The 22,255-nt window shown below is 42.1% G+C and overlaps 1 protein-coding gene across 4 annotated transcripts in view; it reads right to left on the reverse strand.

Moving 5' to 3' along the window:
* The window catches only part of ARHGEF37 (Rho guanine nucleotide exchange factor 37), a 53,038-nt gene extending 32,061 nt beyond the window's left edge, over positions 1-20,977 (reverse strand). The window contains exons 1-3 of one of the 4 annotated variants that reach the window (XM_087429583.1): positions 20,925-20,977; positions 4,703-4,899; positions 3,409-3,532 (exon numbers count right to left, since the gene is read on the reverse strand). In XM_087429583.1, the coding sequence (XP_087285709.1) occupies positions 3,409-3,532; positions 4,703-4,888 (310 nt within the window). In that variant the 5' untranslated portion in view covers positions 4,889-4,899; positions 20,925-20,977. Of the gene's footprint in view, positions 1-3,408; positions 3,533-4,702; positions 5,173-20,694; positions 20,884-20,924 lie in introns of those variants that run through there. The other 3 variants (XM_087429584.1, XM_087429585.1, XM_087429586.1) reach the window with 3 other exon arrangements.
* Positions 20,978-22,255: the final 1,278 nt, after the last annotated feature.

A 22,255-nucleotide genomic window follows, 5' to 3' on the forward strand; every position in this document is an offset into this window, starting at 1 on the left:
AAAATTATAATCTAAAAAAAATAAAATAAAATAAAGAATAAAGTCTATTAGATCTATACCATGTTAGACTAAACCGGGGTCAAAAGTGGTATCAGGAACAGCTGTCAGAAGGCTACTACAGATACCCAGGCAAGAACAGGTGGTCATCCATCTAGGGTGGAAGTGGTGAGGATGAAGAGACATGTATTCACCACAACAGGGAGGTAGGGAACCCTGGACCACAGGAAGCCCAGCTGACCCCACTGCCTGCTGAAGCTGTGGCCTGGACCAGGCCCCCCTTGGGATGCACCAGATGGTGCCTAGATCAGCGTGGACTCTCACGGCAAGATTACCACTGCAAGACCAAACCCCTCCCCCAGGGCTGGTCCAGCCAGTCCTCAGAGAGAACTCCCTCAGGAGAGGGAGCTAGGGAGAAAGCGCTAGGGAGAAAGTGGCCAGGAAAGATCCCCCAAAACTGCAGCTGCCAGGGAGAAAGTGACCAGGAAAGATCCCCCAAAACTGCAACTGGGGAGAATCTGAGTGATAGTGAGATCAGCTAATTGCACAGACAATCCCGCTAAGAGACAGCTCAGGCATAGCCTTGAGACCTAGGGCGGCTCCCACATTCTCCCCAACATGGGTGCTTCCGCAGGACGCGACTGATGCCACAGAAACTGTGTCATAGCAATATGGCCAGGGCAGGGGCGTTTCAGTAACTGAAGGGCGCAGGAAGGCAAACTCCACAGAGCAGAGCTGTCCAAAGAGGCAGAAATGCCAGGGACACCAAAGTCAAGCCTTATTTCCTCTCCTCCTGTCCTTCTACAGTCGCAGATTGTAAAGAAGTCACAGCAGCAAAGAAACTACTCCAGGTATCAAAAGAACACTCTACCTCTAGGATTAGTCAGGAAGAAGAGAAAGGGAGGCAGGATGGTCAAGAGTGAGGGTTCTAGAGTCTGAAAGAGCTGGGTTCCAACCCTGACTCTGTCTGGTCAAGCTGTTTGACCTTAGGAAAGTTATTTAACCTCTCTGAACCTCAGGTTTTTCTTTAGTAAAATGGGAATAATAATAATCAACACATAACAGTGTTGTGAGAATGAAAAGGGCCACTACATGTGAAGCACTCAGAGTCCTAGCTGGCATGGAGATGGGTACTATTTTCATGCTCATTTTAAAGAGGCAGAAACTGAGGCTCAGAGACATGAAGGAGCCTGTGGGTGGCAGAACCTTGCCAGTCAGACTCCAAAACCCCTGTTCTGAACCACTAGACCTGCACTGTCTAAATACAGTAGTCACCAGCCACAGCCACAAGTGCCTATTGGGCACTTGAAACATGGAGAATCCCAACTAAGATGTGCTATCAGCATAAAAGAGACTGGATTTCAAAGGCTTTGTACAAAGAAAAAAAGTAAAATATATCATGAATAATTTTCATATTGATTACATGTTAAAATATTATTTTGAATACATTGGGTTAAATAAAATATATCATTAAAATTAATTTCACCTGCTTTTTTAATTTTTTTAATACAGCTACTCAAAAATTTTAAACTAAATTGTGGCTTTATAAATATAAATTATATTTCTACTGGACAGCACTGCACTAGAGCATGGTGTCTTGTGGTGATACGACCCTGTGCAGGAACTCCTGTGAACATCCGAGTTGTGTCTGGAATCACCCATAAGGACAGGGGACCTAATTCATTTGGAAGGAAAAAAGTCTGTTAGAGACAGTGATGCTTGAGGTCCAAAAGTCTTTTTAAATGCTATGGCTATGGGATTGGGAAAAAGGCCTTCCTTGCATCTCAAAGCCTGGGGGCTGGGCGAGAACTAGAGAAAGCTGGCAGGAGCCAGAGCAGTGTTTACCCAGCACATAGTTGCACCTAGGAGAAGAAAAGCCATGTGGATTCTTTGTGCCCTTTTTTGGCTAGCCACAAAGAGCAGAGGATGAGGTTATTTTCTGTAGACTCTGTAAAGGCCAGGGAATAGGGTTGACAAATTAGGGAGAAAAAACACAGGATGCTCAGTTAAATTTGAACTTCAGATAAATACTGAATAATTTTTTAGTATAAGTGTGTCCCAACTCAGACCATATCTCTTTCCTGCTGAAAACAGTCCAACCACTTCTCATCATACTTAGAATAAAATCCAAACTCCTGACCATCACCCAGAAGGTCCTGCATGGTCTGGTCCTTCTCTGCCTCTTCTATCTTATCCCCAGCACTCTCCCCTCACTAATTCCCCTGGAGCTACATCAACCTTCTTTCTGTCTGTCCTTCAAATATTCCAGGTTCATGCCTGCCTCAGGACCTTTGCAAGGCTAGTCTCTCTACACTCCCTCCAGATCTTCTCCGAGTTGGCTCCTTCCTAACATTCAGGTCTCAGCTCAAATGTCCCCTCCTCAGGAGACCTTCTCTTATACCGAAAAGTTCCTACAATTGTTTTTCTTCAAATTACAAATTACTACCTAAAATTCTCTGGTTTATCTATTTATCTTCTGTCTCACTAACTTGTCAATCCATAAGAACAGAAGCTCGAACCCTCTTGTTGATGCTGTGACCCCAGCACACAGCACAGAGACTGGTGATACTGGCTCAACACAAGGTTCACATACGGGAAGCCATATTGTAGAAAAGAAATCACATTGTAACTTTGAATGACCTGTGATTAACTAACCCAGACATGCTCTGTAGATTTTACGGCCCCTCCCAGCTGCTATAAGTTGATAACTTTGTTATCTTGAGTTTCCTAGAATGTGATGACTCCCGGGCAGAGAGTCTATGCTGATAGCCATCATCAATGACAACTGAAAGCTCAAGGTATAGGGCGTTGCTCCGGTCTCTGATGCATATCCAGTAAAAAAAAAAAGACTATCGGGAACTAAGACCAGAGGCCCCCCCCACCCAGAGACCAGCCCCCATATAACTGGCCTGTAATCTCTGTTCTGTAAGACGGTTCTTTCGGTCACTAGTCCGCCATCTTCCCTCTAGCTAGCAAGCTGTAATAAAAAGTCCTTTCTCTCCTACCTCCTTGCCTCTTGACTGTTGGCATGTCTTCCGGTGGGCAGACGACCGCCCCCCTTGGGCGCTAAAACTGGCACACTGCAGGTGCTCAGTGAGTACCTGTTGAATGAATGAATGCAAAAGGGCCCCAGACGAAAGAGTCAGGCGTGCCACTAACCAATTATGTGTCCATGACGATGTCCCTCCCTGTCTCTGGGCCTCAGTCTCTTCATCTGTAAAGTGATGGGATTGGACTAGATATTATTTGAGGGTTCTGCCAGCTCTGATGTGCTGTGTTTCAGGGATCCCAAAGACAGACTCCCATTGAGCTGTATTTCCCTGGAATTCTGGAGACAGTTCAGCAATGACCACAAGCTGAGGACAATTCCACGGGAATCTAAGGCAGACAACCGCCTCACCTTTTGCTTACCAATTAGCTGCACCTGTTCCTCTTCCCTGGAGGCTGTCTCCTGCAGATCATGAAGAAATCTGCTGTTCACCTTTATGATATCATCGATGTTTGAGAACAGGACATCCAGATCTCCCTGCGGCAGCTAGAAGGAACAGAGAAGCCATGGGAGCTCGCTGGGAGTTCTGTAGAGTGACTTTATTTGCAAGCTTTGGAGAGTAGTCCAGAACACTCACACCATCAGGGTCCCATCACTCTTGGGGAGACTATCCCTGTGGAATGTTTGCAAGGACTCTGAAATTCTATAAATTAGGTATTTTCATTACTCTACAAGAAGAGAGGAAGAGATGGAGCACTCAGCATGAAAGGAAAGCTGAACTGGGGTTTTACCCCCAGGTCTGCTGGCAACTCTCATTTTTCTTCTCTCACTTTTCCCATCTGTCATATAAGGGTGGGAAGCTGGACCTCACCACAATTATCTTGAGATATACCCTGACCTCTAATCCCTATTAACTAGGCTATCCCACTGTTAAAAAGGATGCAGGACGTCTATATATATGCATGGGTATACACAGGATATATACAAAGAGAGATGTACTGGACACAGGATCAAGTGGGAAAAGCTAACTGTAGAAAAATATATGGAGGACACTCTTATTTTGTTAAAATAAGTAACAACCTATATTTGTTTGTTCAGTGCCTACAGAGAAAAATCCTAATTTCTAGAAAGCAAAATATGAGAGGACTTTTACTTTCTGTTATCTACTTAAGTATTTCATTCATTCAAGAAACCCTAGTTGAAGTCCATTGTTTATGTGTTAAGAACAGGGATATGTTGAATTAATAGTCTTTCCCCTTACGGAGCTTACACGCTAGGGGATGCTTGAATTTTACAGAGAGAGGCTATACTATTTCTGAAATCAGGAAAAAAAAACATGTAAAAAATGAACCCTAAAATAGAAACCCATCATAGTGATGACTTTTCCACGTCACCACCCCCGACAGGAGACAATCAGAACGTAGGTCAGTTTAAGCAATCTGTTCTAACAAAGGGCTACTTTACCCATGACCTCACTTAATTCTCTGAGGTGATTACTCCTCTTCCCATTTAGCAGATGAATACACTAAGGCTCCAAGGCCTTGCTGAAGGTTGTGTGGCAACAGATGGAAGTACTGGGGCTGACGTCCAGGCGACTTCATATCCACCACGCCTTCCCCTCCATCAAGCCAGAACCAGGAACAGATGTGAAGTCTCGAAAGCAGAACTCACATGTGTCCCTATAAAGACAGGCTGTGTGTGGCCCCACCCAGGTACCTGCTGCAGGCGGCTCCTGATGTCCGAGGCACAGAGCTGGAGCATGTGCAAGTAGGAGACCTCCGTGTCGATGAGCTCCCTGACGGCCAGCCTCTGATGGAGCAACGATCTGTCTGCAGAGACCCGACCTTCCCCGTCCGGACTCCCTGTCCCGGAGGACAGCTCATCAGCCCCATGATCGGCCATGTCAGCAGGTTCTGGGAAAGGCAAACATATCCCAACTCACTTCTGGGAGCTCTGCTGGAACATTCTATCTCCAATCCAAAGACAACTCTTCATCAAGTGGCCTAAAAACATCATTAGCTGCATACAGACTCGAGATGAACTATGTATCAGCATTTGTGGGCAGGATCTGAACAATCTTAAAAGGTAGAACACAGCTCAGATAATTGTTGATTTCCCAGGATTCAGACCATGTGCTTGCCTGGCTTTTCTTCTGTTTCTTCCCCCAGCTCTTGACCCAGATTTCTTTATCTGGTTCAGCTGAGTCTCTCCCCGCTCTCTCTCCCAGTGGTTCCCTCCTCTCCACCCCACTACCCCATTCAGGCCATGTACTACCTATCACCTGGGCTATTTCCACAGCCTCCAGGACTATCTTTCCAAATCCAAGCCCCTCTCCCACCTGCAGCCACCCACGCCCTTTCATCCTGGACATTCTTCCAGTTTAAACTTCCTGAAACAAAGCTTGTGATCATGGTATTCCCTGCTGAGAGACTTTAATAGCTCCCTGCTGCTCCGTGGTCTGGCTCCAACCCCATTTTCCTCTTCTCAGACACACTCCAGTGAAAGAGAGTTATGTGCTTTTCTGCATACCTGCATGGTCATTTTCTGCCTCTGTGCTTTTGCGCCTGCTGTGCCCCGTCCCATGCCTCTATCCTCTGACATTTATCTTCTCTAAGGCCTTTCCTGATCCTCCCAGCCAGATGGACTTTTCTCCTTTATCTCTAAGTTTAAAAAGTACCAATGGCAATACTGTGAACAAGATGGCCTGAAAAATCTCCCTACTACAAAATACCTGGGAATGCGGGATCAGGTACAACAAACTCCCTTTTCACTGCATGGTAGGGCTTGCAAGAGAGTAAAGAAAATCAGCAGGCAGGGCCCCAAAACAGAGGGCACTGAAAACCAGAGCAGGAGCAGCTGACCTGATATAGCTGTGGCCAAAGTGGATGGGATGGGCAGGAAGAGGGCACTGCCGAGCTCAGTGAACCAGGCACTTGGGCCTTAGTGTCCAGGCAGGAACAGGAGATAAGCTCCTTCACAGAAGGGGACCTCAAGACTCCAGTGAAATGGTGATTCAGAAAAAAATGTCCCCCTACCCATACAGAAGATGACAAAGATGTTTCTCTATCTTGGCTTGGGTCCTGGGTGAGGAAAAAAGTCTCCTCTGAAAATTCATAACAACAGGCCTACTTTCACCGGGTTTTAGGTTCAAATTGATAATACACATGTGGTCCAAGTAGCCCAAAGCTGAGAAATTAACAAAAAAATTCTGGACTAATGCTACTCTAAGTGTGCAAAGGATAAATAAAATGTCTCCAAAAGGACACATCCTTAACCTAAGCTACATGGTACTCTAACAGATAATCTTGTCCTGAAAATGAGCTTAAAATTCAAAATTACAAGAACTCCACTGTGAGTGAGCATCATCAGAAATAACAAAGAGCAAGATTAGACCCCAAGAACATCAGATAATCAAACGATTAGATAGAAAGTATAAAATAAGTAGAAAAAGAAAAAACATTATAAAAAGAAATAATGACTTATATGATTTTTAAAAAGCACCAAATAGAACTTATAGAAATTAAAATTTTAGTCTTTGAAATTAAAAACTGAATGGACAGATTAAACAGACATTTAGGAAAGAGAAACAGTAAAGAGACAGATAGATCTGAAGAAATTATCCAGACTACCAAAAAGAGAGAAACGCATGGAAAATATGAAAGAGAATTTAAGGGATCTGAATATTGAAATAAGAAGGCCATGGGGCCAACCCAGTGGCATAGTGGTTAAGTTCGTGCACTCCGTTTCGGCAGCCTGGGGTTCGTGGGTTCAGATTCCAGGCACGGACCGACACACTACTCATCAAGCCATGCTGAGATGGTGTCCCATATACAAAATGGGGGAAGATTGGCACAGATGTTAGCTCAGGGACAATCTTCCTTACCAAAAAAAAAAAGAAAAAAAGGCCAGGTATCAAATCTGAGTTCCAGAAGGCAAGAATAAAGAGGGTGAGGAGAGGCAATATTTAAAGAGATAAGACTAAGAATTGACCAGAATTTATAAAAGATATGAATTCTTAGATTCGGGAAGTACAAGTCCCAAGCAGGATAAGTTAAAAAAATCAACATCTAAACAGGATGAGGAGAAATTGCAGAACCTGGAAGGCCTAGAGAATTTACCTTGTATAGTCACGTTCTCAGGAAACTATGGGGGAATGTGCTCCATCAAAGTAGAGAAATAAATCAAGAAAGAGGAAGACATGGCTACAGGGAACTAGTGATCTAATATGGGAGAGGCACCGAGGAAATCCCCAGGATAGGAGATGGGAAATCCTAGGATTGATTGTTGGCTACTGGCAGACAGCAAACAGTCTGGATGAGAGTACTTCGGAAGGTACTAGAATATCTTGAGAACACATTTATTGAATTGATAGAGAATATGGTGTTTACGTAGGCATAATTACACAGACAATACATATGAAACTAAGAAACAAACCAACAGGGCCGGCCCCGTGGCTTAGCGGTTAAGTGTGCGTGTGCTCCGCTGCTGGTGGCCCGGGTTCGGATCCCGGGCGCACACCGACGCACTGCTTCTCCGGCCATGCTGAGGCCACGTCCCACATACAGCAGCTAGAAGGATGTGCAACTATGACATACAACTATCTACTGGGGCTTTGGGGGAAAAATAAATAAATAAAAATTATAAAAAAAAAAAAGAAACAAATCAACAAACAAAAACAAAACAATTGTTAGAACAAAAAGTTGTGCAGAAAAGATGAAAGTAGTTATATGTTACTACCTGGTTCAGTCATAAACAGAATTTACACACATAATGCAAGTGATCTAATCAATATTATGGATAACTATACAGAGAGGATAGGGTAATAGGAAGGCTATACATGTGCGGTGAAAGAGGAGTAAAAAATAGCTAAATCCTCATCTTCCACTGTGGAAAGTCAAAGCAATATCTAAACTGAAAGCTCAAGAAGTAGCAGTATATGCATGCTATTTAAAGATATGGAGGTAAATACTAAAATAATTAGCTAAAAATGACAGAAGGAATTGCCTGGTAGTGGCTGGAGCAGGAAGGAAAGAGAAGAGGACAGGCTGTTTTTCACAACAAACACTGCAGAATTATTTGTCTCTGTTTCTTATAACAAATGTAGAACTATCCATCTCTTTAAATTATATGCCTTTATAGCTTTGATGTGAACTAAAAACTAAATATGAGAAAAAGTGAGAGTTCCTCAATTTTGCTGGAGATCAATATTCAAAAATAAATCATATTTCTATATATGCCAACAATATTTAAAAGCGCAACTTAAATGCCAACAATATTTAAAAGTGCAACTTAAAGATAGCAGCATAATAATAAAAAGAGTTAATAATATAACAAAAAAGAACTATTTATTCCTTCCTAAATATCTTAATTTAACAAAAGATGTTCAAGATTTTTATGAAGAAAATTATAAAACCTTATTGAAATACATTTAAGAACTAACTACAAGTAGAGATACACTATGTTTATGGATAGGAAGAATCAATATCACAAAGATGAAAATTCTCCCCAAACATATTCAGCACAATTCCAATAAAACTCCCAACAGGGTTGTTGTTGTTTTAGCAGAACATAATAAAATGATTCTAAAATACACAAGGAAGAGTAAGAGGTTAAGAATAGCTAACGCAATTCTGAAGAACAGTGTAGGGGGACCTGTGCTACCAGATATCTAGATATATTTGAAAACCATAATATTTAGCAGTTTGGTATTGACACAAGGGCAAACAGATCAGTGGAACAGATTAGGGAGCCCAGAAACAGACCATAGTAAATATGAGAACTTGATATATGACATAAGTGCCATTATAAGTCAATAGGAAAAGGATGGTCCATGGGATAATTAGCTTGCCATATAGGAAGAAAAAAAAAATGCAATCCCACATCACACCCCAAATAAACTCCAGATGGATTAAAGACATAAATGTTAAATATGAAACTCTAAAATTCTTAGAAGAAAACATAGGAAAATATTTTTATGCTCTCCAGATGAGAAAGATTTCTTCAATAAGACATAAAATGTACAAACCCCAAAAGAAAAGATTTATAAAGATTGACCAGGGCCGGCCCTGTGGCTTAGCAGTTAAGTGTGCGCGCTCCGATGCTGGCGGCCCGGGTTCGATCCCGGGCGCGCACCGAAGCACTGCTTCTCCAGCCATGCTGAGGCCGTGTCCCACATACAGCAACTAGAAGGATGTGCAGCTATGACATACAACTATCTACTGGGGCTATGGGGGAAAAAAAAAAAAAAAAAGATTGATCAAACTGACTACAATTATACTGAAACATTCTATTTGTAAACAATTCTACAATCAAAACGGAGAGGCCTCAGATCAGAATACACTTATAATGAATGTAACCTGCAAAAGTTTACTATCTAGACTATATAAAGAACTTCTATGAATCATTAAAACAAAGCAATCTAAAAAGAAAAACAGACAAAGGATATTGTTGCAAATACAGCATTTGGGTTCATTCCACGTCAGTTTTAACCTCCTCCTATTAGGTCTTGATGTAATGCCAAAACTGGAGAGATAAAACCCAGCTTCCCAGACTCCCTTGCAGCTAAGATTCCAAGATGTGTTTTCAGCCCCATCACTCAGATGGTCTTAGGTGAGTCCTGAATTAGGAACTGAGCTAAGTAAGAAGGGAGGTGGTGTTTGAGGTATCCATTTAATGGGGCAGGTACTGGATTGTTCTGAAGTCAACAGTTCTGGCAGTAGATTAGGCTAAAGTCACGGAATCCTGAAGCCAGCAGCTTCCCAATTCTCCAGTTCCCTGATTATTATAGAGGGTAGCAGCTCCTTTGGAGGGCCTTTCCTGTAATATTGCTTTGGGACTCATTCCTAGAGGCCCATTCTGTGGCTTGCTTCTCCAGCAACACCCACCCCAGCCCCCACCAATGTGGTAAGCACCTAATGCCCTCTTTTAAATGCCTTTCTGGTTAAAATAGAATGATCTGTGTTATCTCCAATGCTGGCTGATGTAGGTATGAACAGGTAATTAACAAAAGAAGAAATTTAAATCGCTAATACACAAATGAAAAGATGCTCAATTCACTAGTAACTAGGCAAATGTGAATAATTAAAACCACAATGAGATACCATTTCATGCCCATCAGATTGGCAAAATATAAAACTAAAATGTTGGTGAGACTGTAGAGGAATGGGAAGTCTCATATACTGATATAATAATATAAATTGTTGCAACCACTCTAAAGAGCAATTCGGCAATAGCTAGAAACACTGAAAATGCACACACTGTCAGGCCAAGGAGTTCTACTCCTAGATATATTCTGCCTTCAAGAAACTTCTCCACATATACATAAGGAATGTAGACAAGAATGTTCACTGCAGCACTGTTGATAATAACAGAAAATTAGAAAGAACCTAAATGTCCCAAGGAAAGTGGATAAACAACTTGTGGAATTCTGAACAACACTGAAAATGAATAAACTATTTACTCATGTATCAACATGACTAACCTTGCAAACATTGTAAAGAGGAAAAAAAAAAAAAACCCAAGTCCCAGAAGGGTACATAGAGCATGCATGATACTATTTTTTTAAAGTTTAAAATATGTAAAACAATGCTAGATATTATTTAGGGATATACATATGTAGCATAGGTATTAAAATTTTCATGGAAGCGATTAGCAATAAATTCAGGATAGTAGTAACCTCTGGAGAGGGAGGCAGAGGAATGGAATTGGGGAGAGTATCAAAGGAGACTTAATGGCATCTGAGGGGATTTTTAGTTAAGCTTTTAATTTTGAGATATAGATTCATACGCAGTTGTAAGAAATAATACAAAGGTTCCATGCACCCTTTACCCAATTTCCCCAATGGTAACATCATGCAAAACCAAAGTACAATATCACAACCCGGATATTCACACTGATACAGACACGGTACAGAATGGTTCCATCACAAAGGTCCTTCATGTTGCCTTTCCACCCACTTGGCTCCAGCCCCATCCCATCCTTAACCCCTGGCAACCAGGAATCTGCTCTCTATTTCTATAATCTTGTCAGTTCAAGAATGTATATAAATCATACAGTACATATATATGAATCATACAGTATATGACCTTTTGGGATTGACTTTATTCAATCAGCATAATTCCCTGGAGATTCACGTAAGTTGTTGCATGTATCAGTAGTTCCCTCCTTTGTATTGCTGAGTATCTGAGATGTTTTATTTGTTTAAAAAAAAAACAAAACCTGAAGCAAATACAGCAAAAATGTTAAAATTAAACAAAGCTAGATGGTAAGAACACGGGCATTTGCTGCATTGTTCTTTATTCTCTTCTGGATGGTTAAAATATTTCCTAATATTTAAAGTGGAACGCATCCCATTCAACCATGTACTCGGGGTATTTAGGGCTATGCCTCATCTCCCTGGCTAGATGCTAAGCTCTTGGAGACAAGATGAGCACCCATTCATCTTGTGTCCTCCTCTGCGCCTCACAATACTGGTGATTACTACATATTTGCATACATAAATGGTCCTTTTGGATGTATCAGTAGCAGTAGAAGTTCCTGTCCTAGGTCATCAGCACCGACCTGTGGATCAGATAATATGTCAACTGAGTGTTTGGGGACAACAAGGTTATTCAGATGGCAAGGGGCCCAGAAAGATCCTGGAATGCATCCACCTGACGCACAGCTCTATTCCAGCTCCTAAACACTGCCTGTGGTCTGCTGACCTCCCCCTGACCTGAATCACTGACACTCACCACTCTGTGCACAGCTTCTCTAGAAAGATCCCGATAGGATTTCAGGAGAGCTACTCAGGTTCCACTACTCAGAATTGTTGCTAAATAAACAAAAAGCATAAGTAATACTTTAGCGAGAACTACTAACTATTTAAAATAGCATTAATTTGCACTTAGGTTAATTGCAAGCTAGATCTCCAAGCGGGCCTCGCAAAACCTCCACAGCAGCATTTTGTTATCTCTTACTTTATATCCATGTAATGGAAAGAAACATACTTTTATTTCTTTAAAAATTTTATATATTATTCGGCAATGAAAAAGAATGCAGTACTGATATGTGCTACAACATGGATGAGTCTTGAAAACATTATGCTAAGCAAAAGAAGTCAGTCAGAAAGGACCACATATTTTATAATTCCGTTTATATGAAATGTCCAGAACAGGCAAATCTTTGAAACAGAAAGTAGATTAGTGGTTTCCAGGGCTGAAGGGATAGGGGTTTAGGGTATGGTGGCTATTCAGTGCAGGGTTTCTTTTGGGGAGGATAAAAATGTTCTAAATTTATTGTGGTGATAGTTGCACAACTCAGCAATATACTAAAAACCATTGACTTGTACACTTTATTTATTTATTTATTTTTTTCCCCCAAAGCCCCAGGAGATAGTTGTATGTCACAGCTGCACATCCTTCTAGTTGCTGTATGTGGGACGTGGCCTCAGCGTGGCCAGAGAAGCGGTGCGTCGGTGTGCACCCAGGATCCGAACCCGGGCCGCCAGCAGCGGAGCGCGTGCACTTAACCACTAAGCCACGGGGCCGGCCCTGACTTGTACACTTTAAATGGGCGAATTATATGACATGAATTATATCTCAATAAAGCTGTTACAAAAAAATATTATATAACACTAAACGCTGGCAAGGATGTGGAGAAACTGAGTCTCTTATGTATTGTTGGTGGGACTGTGAAACGGTACAGCCACTCTGGAGAATAGTTTGTCAGTTTCTTTAAAAACTAAACATACACCTACCAGCAATCACACCTCAGGGCATCTACACCAGAGAAAGAAAACCTACCTCCACATAAAAAACCTGTCCACAAATATTCATAGAAATTTATTTGTAATAGCCAAAATCTGAAATAACCAAAATGTTGTTTTAATAGGTGAATTTAAGAGGTGAATGGTTAAAAAAAAAAAAAAAAAAACTGAGGTGCATGCAATATCACTGAATACTCAGAAATAAAAAGGAATAAACTATTGATACACTGCAACAACTTGGATGGTTCTTGAAGGTGTCATGCTGCCTGAAAGAAAACCAATCTCAAAAGGTTACATACTGTGTGATTTCATCGATATAACATACAATTTTGTAGAGACAGAGAACACATTAGCAGCCACCTGTTTGGGATGAGGGTGGAGGGCCGGTGGGTGTGAGCATAAAGGAACAGCACCAGGGAGAACTTTGTGGTGATAAAAGAGATCTGTATCTTAATTGAGGTGGTGGTTACACAAGTCCACAGGTGATAAAATGGCATAGAACAATCATTCACATATATTATACTAATACCAACTTCCTGGTTCTGATATAGTGCTATATTTAAATAAGATGTAACCATTGGAGGAAGCTGGTGAAGGGTACACAGACTCTCTCTGTACTATTCTGGCAACTTCAGGTTGATCTATAATTATTTCAAAATAAAAAGTTAAAAACAAACAAAATATTATATAACTTAAGTTATCCACTATCTTTGCAACACTCTCAGGACAAATGCAGTTTAAAAGTCTGGGAGAGCAAGCTGGGTGCCCTTGTTCCATTTCCTGGTCTGACCTGATAAGGAGGCTTATCTTGGAGAACAAACTGGAGAAAACGTGGTTTTCCTTATCGTCTGGTCCATGCTCATTTCTGAGATCTCTTTGATGTCCTGTGGTAGGCAATTAAGAACTAGAATCAGTCTAGCACTTGCTAAAAAAAATGTCTGTGGAATGTTGTGCAGCGACTGCTTCTGACTCTAGGATAGGATAAAACAGTTTATTCTCTTTTCATCTGTCCACACTGGCACAGAGGAATTTGGGCATTCACACATTCATTCAACAAATATTTGGAGCAGCTACATCATGCCAAGCATTTTCCTGGATTCTGAGGATATAAAGATCAAGAAAAAATGACTCTACAACAACGATAGGATATTTAAAGTAGCTGGTTATTTGCTCCTCCACGTTTCATTCCACTAAAAGCAGGGGAACTAAGTAAGTAAATGTTACGGACCTCCTGACCATTTCATCACTTTCAAGACACAAGAAGTAACAAGGGGAAATGATATTCCAACCTAATTCTGACCAACCGAAAGAACTGAATGGAGAGACACAAGTAAGCAGATGCCTAGGGCAAGTGAAACCATCATCTCAAAGTTCTTTCTGAAGGAGAGAAAGTTGAATATCCATTAGCCTCGCATCCCAGGTTTTAGGGGAAGGTCAATTTAAACATTTAAGAGGAAAAAAAAAAGGAAGTAAAACCTCTGGTCTGAAACTCTAAAGATTAGGATTCATGGAAGGCTGTCAAAGGTGAAGTTCAACCATCACGATAGGTAAAAGACTCTGTTGAAGAATAAAGGGAGGAAATACCTATAGAAACAAGAGTGGCCACACAGAGATCCGGGCTAATGAGCCTGGCTTATAAAGATAGGGGAGGGTCCTATACAAAGAGCTTCCAGAACTCTAAAACCCAGAAGGATCTGGGATTGACAAAATTGTAAGAATAACCTCCAAAGTTTTGCCCTGGACTACGATTGCCAAGTATATTTTAAGATTCATGTTCAGAAAAAGTAAGAAATAGGCACACTATTTGATGGCTTTGCTTCTCTCTTCTTAGCCCTAAAGAGTGACTGTGGGAGGCACTGTGAAGGTTTGGAGCCCAGACCCTGCACCCAGAAAACCTGATTTCAAATTCTGATTCTGTAATCAATTGGCTGGCTTTCTTGGGATAATTATATAACCTTCCTTATAGGGTTGTTATAGGGTTTCATAAGATAACCCATGTAAAGTGTCTAACAGAGTGTTTGGTACATGGTAAGCTCTCAATAGTAGCTGCTGTTTTTGTTACTATTATTGTTACTATTACTATTATTGTTAAACTGGAAAGAATAGCAATACCATGGATCAGATGGATGAAGAAGTTGTCTAAGGACACTTGGCTGATCACATTGAAGCAGATGATGAGGACAGCTAATCATGATGATAATGATAAGTAATAAGAACTACACATCAGAGCCTAAGTGGCAATACAGCTAACCCCAAAGAAATGGAGCTGAGAGATGGAGAGACCATGAGAATGAGCCCTGATGGCATTATTCAATCCAGCCATGATGGAGACAGATGCCCTTTGGATTTTTTTATATGAGCTAATATATTTTCATTCCCCACCCCACTGTGGCCTAAGCCACTCTGAGTTGGGTGTCAGGCACTTGATTAAAACACGTGGTCTGTCAGCCCTTGGAAAAGGAAACAGATCACTTGGAGCCAGCACAGGTTAACAAAACAAAACAAAAAAAAACAGGTCATGCCAAACTATCCTCATTTCCTTACTGAAAGTCAACTATATTAGCAGATCAAAGGAACGCTCTAGGCCAGTGTAACTGGACTAGCGAGGTATTGACCATCTCTCATGACATCCTCACATATAAGGAATAAAATGCAGTGATGGAATAAGACGTGGTGATGGAGGCTGGGAGTGGGGGGAGGCAATAGGACAGTAAGGTGGACTAAAAACTGATACAACTACCAAATTCAAAGAGTGTTGATCAGTGTCAACCTCTAGGGTCTGCCTTGTTTTATTAAGGATATGCATCAGTTGATTCGGTGTTTTCCATCTCTAAGACCACCTGAGTCTAAACCTCTACCACCTTTCTCCTGGACTAGTACAACAGCCTCCTGACCGGACGCACAGCACTAGGGTGGAGTGGTCACTCAAAAACATGGAACTGACTGCTTTACTTCTCTGTTCAAAACCCAGGCATGTCTTCCCTGACTCTCAACCTCCTTCCAAAGAACCACTCCTTTCCCCCAATAATTATTTTTCTTATTCTCTTTGTTTTACTGGCTGATTCAAGAGCATGTGAGCTCCACAAGAGCAGAGATCATGTCTCTTTTATTCGTCAACGCATCACCTGGTATCTACTCTAGATCTAGCACATAGTACGTGCTCAATTAATTGAATTAATGAATGAACGACACGGATGAACACGGGCAGAATGATGATCAGATTGCCAATGACACTATTACAAGTGGAATTAGACTAATATGATCATACAGAACTCTAAGAAGCCACCAAAAATTTGAGGTCAGGTAAGAAGCAGCAACTCCCTTTGAATTTTGTATAAATGGAATTATACAGTATATACTTTTTTAAAAATCTGATTTCTTTCTTTCAGCAAAATTATTTGGAGAATACATCCATGTTGTAGAATGTATCAATAGTTCACTATTTTTTAATGCTGAGCAGTATTCTATTGTACTGATATACCACAGTTTGTTTATCCATGCACTGGATACAAAATTGGTTCTTTCATGTTTCTCTGTTATAATAAAGCTGGACCTAGGAATGGAATGTCTGGATCACATCATAGGTGTATATTTAACTTTTTAAGAAAAATGTCAAACTTTTTAGTTGCAGGGTACAAAATCAACTTACAGAAATCAGTTGCATTTCTATATGCCAACAACGAACTGACACAAAGAGAACTCAGGAAGACAATCCCATTCACAATTGCAACAAAAAGAATAAAATATCTAGGAATAAATTTAACCAAGGAAGTGAAAGACCTATACAAGGAAAACTATAAGACATGATTGAGTGAAATCAATGATGACATAAAGAAATGGAAAAATATTCCATGCACATGGATTGGAAGAATAAACATAGTTAAAATGTCCATACTACCTAAAGCAATCTACAGACTCAATGCAATCTCAATCAGAATCCCAAGGACATTCTTCACGGAAATAGAACAAAGAATACTAAAATGCCTATGGCGTAACAAAAGACCCCAAATAGCTAAAGCAATCCTGAGAAAAAAGAACAAAGCTGGAGGCATCACAATCCCTGACTTCAAAACATACTACAAAGCGATAGTAATCAAAACAGCATAGTACTGGTACAAAAACAGACACACAGATCAATGGAACAGAAATGAAAGCCCAGAAATAAAACCTCACGTCTACGGGCATACAATGGAGAAAATCTCTTCAATAAATGGTGCTGGGAAAACTGGACAGCCACATGCAAAAGAATGAAAGTAGACCATCTCTAAGACCACCTGAGTCTAAACCTCCACCACCTTTCTCCTCCTTTTGCCATACACAAAAATTAACTCAAAATGGATCAAATATCTGAAGGTGAGATCTGAAACTATAAAACTCCTGGAAGAAAATATAGGCAGTACACTATTTGTCATCAGTCATAAATGGATCTTCTTGAATTCCATGTCTACTTGGACAAGGGAAACAAAAGAAAAAATAAACAAGCGGGACTTCATCAGACTAAAGAGCTTCTACAAGGCAAACAAAACCAGGATCAAAATGACTAGGCAACCCACCAGTTGGGAAAAAATATTTGCAAACCATATATTCAACAAGGGATTAATCTCCATAACATATAAAGAACTCACACAACTGAACAACAAAAAAACAAACAACCTGATCAAAAAACAGGCAGAGGAAATGAACAGACACTTCTCCAAAGAAGATATACAGATGGCCAATAGGCACATGAAAAGATGTTCAACATCACTAATCATTAGGGAAAAGCAAATCAAAACCACACTAAGATATCACCTTATACCTGTTAGAATGGGAATCACCAAAACCAAAAATAACGAATGCTGGAGATGCTGTGGAGAAATGGGAACCCTCCTTCACTACTGGTAGGAATGCAAACTGGTGCAGCCTCTATGGAAAACTGTATGGAGATTCCTCAAAAAATTAAAAATAGAAATATCTTATGATCCAGCTACCCCACTACTGGCTATCTATCCAGTGAATCTGAAATCAACAATCCAAAGAGGCTTATGCAACCCTATGTTCATTACAGCATTATTCACTATTGCCAAGACATAGAAGCAACCCAAGTGTCCCTCGAATGATGAGTGGATAAAGAAGATGTGGTATATATACACAATGGAATACTACTCAGCCATAAAAAAAGACAAAATCATCCCACTTGCAACAACATGGATGGACCTGGAGGGTATTATGTTAAGCAAAATAAGCCAGAAAGAGAAAGACAAACACCACATGACTTCACTCATAAGTGGAAGATAAACCAACACAGGGACAGAGAGAACTGTTTGGTGGTTACCAGGGGCAAGGGGGGTGGGGGGTGGGCACAAGAGGTGAAGGGATACATTTATATGGTGACTGACAAACAATAATGTACAACAAAAATTTCACAATAAAGGAAAAAAAAAGAAAATGTGAAACTTTTTTAAAGTGGCTGTATCATTTTACACTCCCAATAACAGTATATAAGAGTTCCAGTTCCTCCACAACCTCGTCAACACATGGTGTAGTCAGTTTTTTAAATTTTAGCCATCCTACCAGCTGTAAAGTGATCTCTCACTGTGGTTTTAATGTGCATTTCCCCAATGATTAATGATCTTGAGCATCTTTTCAAGTGCTTATTTGCCACCCATATATCTTCTTTGGACATCATGGGTTTATTGTTTGTTTAAATTACAAAGGAGGCACTCATTTATTACATAACTAAACAAACAACACAGAAATTTATAAAGAATTAATAGTTCCCCACTACCAATCCCCATCCCCCCACCCCCACCCCAGGACACACATGGGTACCAAAGATGCATAAGAATCACCAGGAGCACTTATTAGGCATGCAAATTCCTGCCCCCCCTCTTGAATATTCTGATTCAATAGGTCAGAGATGGGACATTTTAACAAGCTCCTTGGTGATTCTGATGCAAATGGTCTGTAGATCATTTCTTGAGAAATTCTGCTCTTAATCCTGTCCACCTAAGGAATGGTTGAAGGAATGAGGCAGTGAGTCTGGAAGGGAAAACATAGGGAAGGGGTGCATGGGCTGCCTTCCAATAAGGAAGGGCCTTTGCCTGAGAGTCAGCATGTTTGCTCTGTGATATAACCATGGGGCACTGAAGTTGGAAACCTAAAAGTCAAATCAGAAAAAACTTCCTCACAGAGCTAGAAAGGGAAGGAACTTGCCAAAGTCACCAAGCTTGCATAAAAAGGACTTTGGATTGAAAAATGACTGAGTGGGGGTGAGGTAGAAAGAGAGCAAGAGAAATTCCAGACACATACATAGCCATTCTCTCTCTCTCTCCTCCTGTCCCCCTCTCTCTCTGAGGAAAAACTCCTCTTTATAAAAACATGGAGAGGAACGTAACCCACCAGACAGGTAGTGTGTGTTAACCTAAATTAAATAGTAGCTATTTGCCCTAAGCCATATTTCCCTGGCTCTAATTGCAAGGCCTAAAATGGTGGAAAAAGAAGACAATACAGTGTTTTGTAAAAGCAGTTCTTTTTACAGATAAGTAGGCCTGCCCAGGCCCTGTCCTCACAATTTTGGAGCCATAGATTTTAAAGTTCTTAAGCCTGTCAACAAACAAGCAATAGGTTTGGACAATCAAGCTTAACACATGCCATTTTGCGTTAGTTACAGCCCCCAAAGACACACACCCCCATCAGTTAAATAAAAAGCCGTTTATTTGATCTAGAGCAGAATCAACCAAGTCACTGTTTACCACAGCAAGCTGCTGATCCAAGAGGGATGTGAGCCAACTGCCAAGCAACTCCTGTACCCTGGCAGAAACTCAGCCCAACCTCCATTGCCAGGCAAGACTGGGTGTCACCCAGGTCCCCATGTATGTCCTCCTCTTTCCTCTCATTTAAAAACTACCCAGATGCTGGCTCCATTCAAAAGAGGCAAGTGAGTCCCAATAAACAGTCCTCATTAGAATGTCTAGTAGTTTCTCCTTTCAGCATTTGACCTTGGGTCAAATATCGAGTGTAGCACATTATTCTAAAGAAGTGTACTCTTATTTAGGTTACTATCACCAAGGTATATGCCAGGTTGTACGTCATGAACAGGGTTGACTTCATATTTGCACGTTTATAATTTTTAAATTTTTGTTTTATTTTATTTCAGATACAGCCCAATTTCCTCCAGGTCATCACCCTTTCCTAACCGGCACAGCTGTTAGGATGCACTGGGTTATGTGCACCAACACTTTTGTTGAGCATCTACTACGTGCCAGCACTAGGATCAGCGTCCATTCTTAAGTCTGACAATAACCTGAAGGACAAAGCAGACAATCTTATCTCCATTTTACAAAGAAAACTGGGCCCTGGCGAGGTTACACTCTGTGTCCCAGATCACACAGCTGGCGGCGTCAGGACGCTGTGTGGACTCACAGCAGGCACTCACTTCCTCACCGGAGTTCAAAGCAGCAAATACACTGCTCTGAAACGGCCTGGGCGCCAGCCGTCAGTCGTTCCCTACAGCAGGAATGCTTCATGTCAAATCTGAAACTGTATGCAAGGTTGTGTGTGAACCCCTCTGCGGGTAGGGGACCCAGATTTCTAAGGAGTCAGTGATCCCAAGACTAAGAACCCGTGCCTGGGCAGGCTGTCAGCTTCTCCTTCCCCACAAGTTCCTGGGGCTCACCATGCAGGGAGCACTAGGGCGAGCGCCGGATGTTCTGGCTCCTAGCCCCAGCTGTGGTACTACTTTTCTGAGGGCCTCGCCCAAGGCAGCTCACCTTAGGGACCGCACACTTCCGTTCTCTTTTTCCCTGGCCTTGACTATTTATAATTATACTTTCCTTGGCAAGGATTCTTTACCATTGTTGGTATTATTCCATTGTTCTAATGTATGGATTCTTATTAACAGTCGCCCCAAATCCTACACTGAAGTAGGTAGGATAAAAACAGACACAAAGAATACCAATTAGTTTTTACCAGAGCAGCTTACCTCTCTGGGCCTCAGTTTCCCACCTGTAAAACGACGCGGTTGGGTCACGTGGATCAGGTTGCTTGCATTCCCGGAAGGCTCAAGCCACAAAGCCAGCCACTAGCAACCTGGGACCGGGTGTCGTCGCTCCCCCGCTCCCCCGTCTCCCTTTTCGGATCTGACCGGCAGCTGTTTTCCCGCGCCCCTCTCCGGCCGCATCCTGCCGGCCCCAATCGCCCGGGCGGACTCACCGCGCGCAAGGTGCCGGCGCTCACGCGCGGAGCTCGGCCGCCGCTGACTGCGCAGACCCGGCGGGAAGGGCGCCGGACTCCCCGGACCCGCGCCGCGCCGGCACCCGGGCGCCGCTGTTCCCACGGAGGGCGCGGGCGGGCGCGGCTCTGCCCACGCTGCGTGCGCGCGTGCGCCGCGAGGGCCCCCCCCCGGCCTCTTGCCTTTGTTAATTGTCTGTTTGGAGTCAGGTTGTTTTCCCCTCGCTGCTCCCGGGAGTCGGCCGCGGCTGGGGTGGCCCTGCCCGAGCCGGGATGGCCCGGCGGCCGCAACAGCAGCCGAGCGCTGGTCGGTAGCCAGCGCGAGGCGTTGCAAACGGGTGTCAGCGCCGCGCCTGGGGAACCACCCACCCGCGGCTTCTCATTAAGCCGTCTTCTCCTTGCTCGGGCTCGTCACTCCGAAAACAGGGGCCAGCACGTAGGCCACCCGGTGGGAACGTTGACTCTGAATCACTGGATATCTGTGCTCCTGCCCTAATTACCAAACTTCAGGGCTGGACCTTGATTTAATTCTAAGTGTCGGCTGCCCAGGACCTCTGAGTTCTTGTCCTAGCTCTCCCGGGAGCCCTGTGCGCAATTTTAGACAAACCTGCCAGCCTCCCTGCACCCCGGTTTCCTTTCTATGATATGAAGGTATTCGTCCATTCTCTCGCTACTGTGAGCGGGACACTGGTCTAGGCAGTAAGTATCGGGCAGTCAACACGACAGACAAGGTCCCCGCCGTCTTCGGGGTGGGTCACACATTGAACTACACAATTGAAGGTGATAATTGCTATGTAGAATATGGAAAGTTTCATATCAGGGCAACCAAACCTTATTTGTGGACTCATGAATGGACTAGATTAACTTTTCTAAATCCTCCTGGTTCTAACATTTATTCTCATTGTCATTATTAAGGTTTGTTATTTGTTATTATTAGTGATAGCAGTAATATGGCTTATTAAGTGCCAGGTACTATCCTAAACATTTTACTTGTATTTTCTCATTTATCTCATTCACAACTTCTCTAAGAGATAGGTATGCTTCTTCTCTTTATTTTTATTATTATTATTATCTTCATTTTAGAGAGAAAAACTGAGGCTAGAGAAATGAAAATAACCTGCCCACTGTCACCCAGCTACTAAGTGACAGAACCAGTATTCAAATGCAGACTGTCTGAGGCCTCAGGATGCTTAACCACTACTCTATACCCGTAATAGAGTGAAGACCAGAATGGTGTTGTATCTTGAATGTGATGATTGCAAGCAATAGAAGAGGAGGGGGTGGTTTGAGCCTGCAGACAAGAAAAGCAAACG

This window comes from Ceratotherium simum, chromosome 4 (genome assembly GCF_057802395.1).
Source record: "Ceratotherium simum simum isolate JZ-2026a chromosome 4, ASM5780239v1, whole genome shotgun sequence".
Classification (NCBI taxonomy): domain Eukaryota; kingdom Metazoa; phylum Chordata; class Mammalia; order Perissodactyla; family Rhinocerotidae; genus Ceratotherium; species Ceratotherium simum.